Below are 1,678 nucleotides of genomic sequence, written 5' to 3' on the forward strand. Positions count from 1 at the left end.
ACCCCCCCCCCCCCCGCGAAAGAGAGGTTGGTTCCGCCTCTGGATTGGCCTAAAGATCGTCAAATTTCTTACAGGTGAGTCAATTATATGTGAGTTTTATTTACATTGATCATACTAGTAATTTGTAATATTAAAATGTTTTTAAAGAGGTAAATAATTTTTTTCATACAAATATGATAGCTTATTCTTTTATTTTAGAATTATATAAATTAATTTAATGATCGAAATTTTGATTCATGAACTTTATTATTTTTGTGACATCATTAAAATAAGATAGTCAATATATTCACCAAATAACTATCTCATTTCATTGAAACCAAAATATCTAATATCTATGCATGTTTGGGACTTGAACTATTTAAACTACTTTAAACTAGATGAAACAAACTAGCTAGTTCACCAAATAAGATTGTTCCATTTTCCATAAAGTGGTATTAAAATATCAATCAGCTCTCAACGAAAAGATGAGAAGTGCTTTCACCATGCATGATCCAAAAAAATGCAAGTAGATTGAACATGAATATTCCGCTTGATATTATCAGTAGTTTTATGGCCTCTAGGCACAAACCATAATAAGTTAGGAATAGTAAGAAAATCGTAAGATGAACTTATTATGCCATATATTTTTATGCCACAAAATAGGGGTTTGATCTTCATGTAAATCATATTAAATTGATTTGAATAAGTGGAAACAAGACTTTTTATAATACAAAGCATTACTAGATTAATCCTATACAATATATGTCAATATGAGTAATAACATTTCTATTAACATTCATTTAAAATTCAATTTATATGGTGCGACTTTGAGCTCTATATTTTTGGCCAAAATAAATCGGGTGCTACAACACTATTTTTTCGCTACGGCAAGCAGGTTCGAGCTTTGAGGCCCCAGGCCCAAATTTAGATTAAAAATATCTATTTCTGCAAATTTCAATCCCATTTCGATATGTAGGCAACTAGCTAGAGAGAGAGAGGAGGAGGATTCTAGAGAGAGAAAGCTAGGGTTTGGGCATGTCTAATTCATTTTATGTTGTCAAGATCATATTTAAGGCAACTGACTAGACTGACTAGAGAGAGAGAGAGAGGAGGATTCTAGATAGAGAAAGCTAGGGTTTGGATATATATGATCCACTTTCTATTGTTTGCCTAGTTATGAAAGTTGTAAGGCTTGAGGAGGCTTATATAATGACCTGAAATTTTATGTAACTAATTTCAAAATAAAAATCTAAAATTTTGAACTTGAGCGTTGTGGTGTTGTGCTTTTGGGCACAACAGTTTTGGGGAGCTAAATTTCGACACTGTGGTAATGAGCTCTCTTTTCTATAATAACTTTAGATTGAGCATGCAGCGCTGAGGTGCGAGGTCAAGAGAGCCAAGGGTCCTAGGTACAAAAAATATATTTTAATATAAATTTCTCCATTAAACCTTTCCCTCCCCTGCATTTTTCTCTTGGCTTGTCGTGTAAGGAAAAAAGAGAAAGAGAAGAGAGAGGAAGAATGAGAGGAGGATAGAGAAAGATGACAGGGGGCATTTTTATTTGTTAGTTTCATTTAGATATTTTTTTCTAATTGTAGTAGGTAACCCGAATGCTACTTTCATTTTCAATGGTATTATATTTGATGAATTTAGTTTCCCGAAAGTAATAAAAATATATTTTCTCCTAATTTATTAAACT

At 32.2% G+C, this 1,678-nt stretch overlaps 1 protein-coding gene across 1 annotated transcript in view; it reads left to right on the forward strand.

Annotated features, from left to right (window-relative positions):
* Window positions 1-963, forward strand: part of LOC110104551 (LRR receptor kinase SERK2-like) — a 2,443-nt gene extending 1,480 nt beyond the window's left edge. The window contains exon 2 of the mRNA XM_028695547.1: window positions 956-963. Coding sequence (XP_028551380.1) covers window positions 956-963 — 8 coding nt within the window. The remainder of the gene's footprint in view (window positions 1-955) is intronic.
* The last annotated feature ends 715 nt before the right edge of the window (window positions 964-1,678 follow it).

This window comes from Dendrobium catenatum, unplaced genomic scaffold (assembly GCF_001605985.2).
Source record: "Dendrobium catenatum unplaced genomic scaffold, ASM160598v2 fragScaff_scaffold_655, whole genome shotgun sequence".
Lineage (NCBI taxonomy): Eukaryota > Viridiplantae > Streptophyta > Magnoliopsida > Asparagales > Orchidaceae > Dendrobium > Dendrobium catenatum.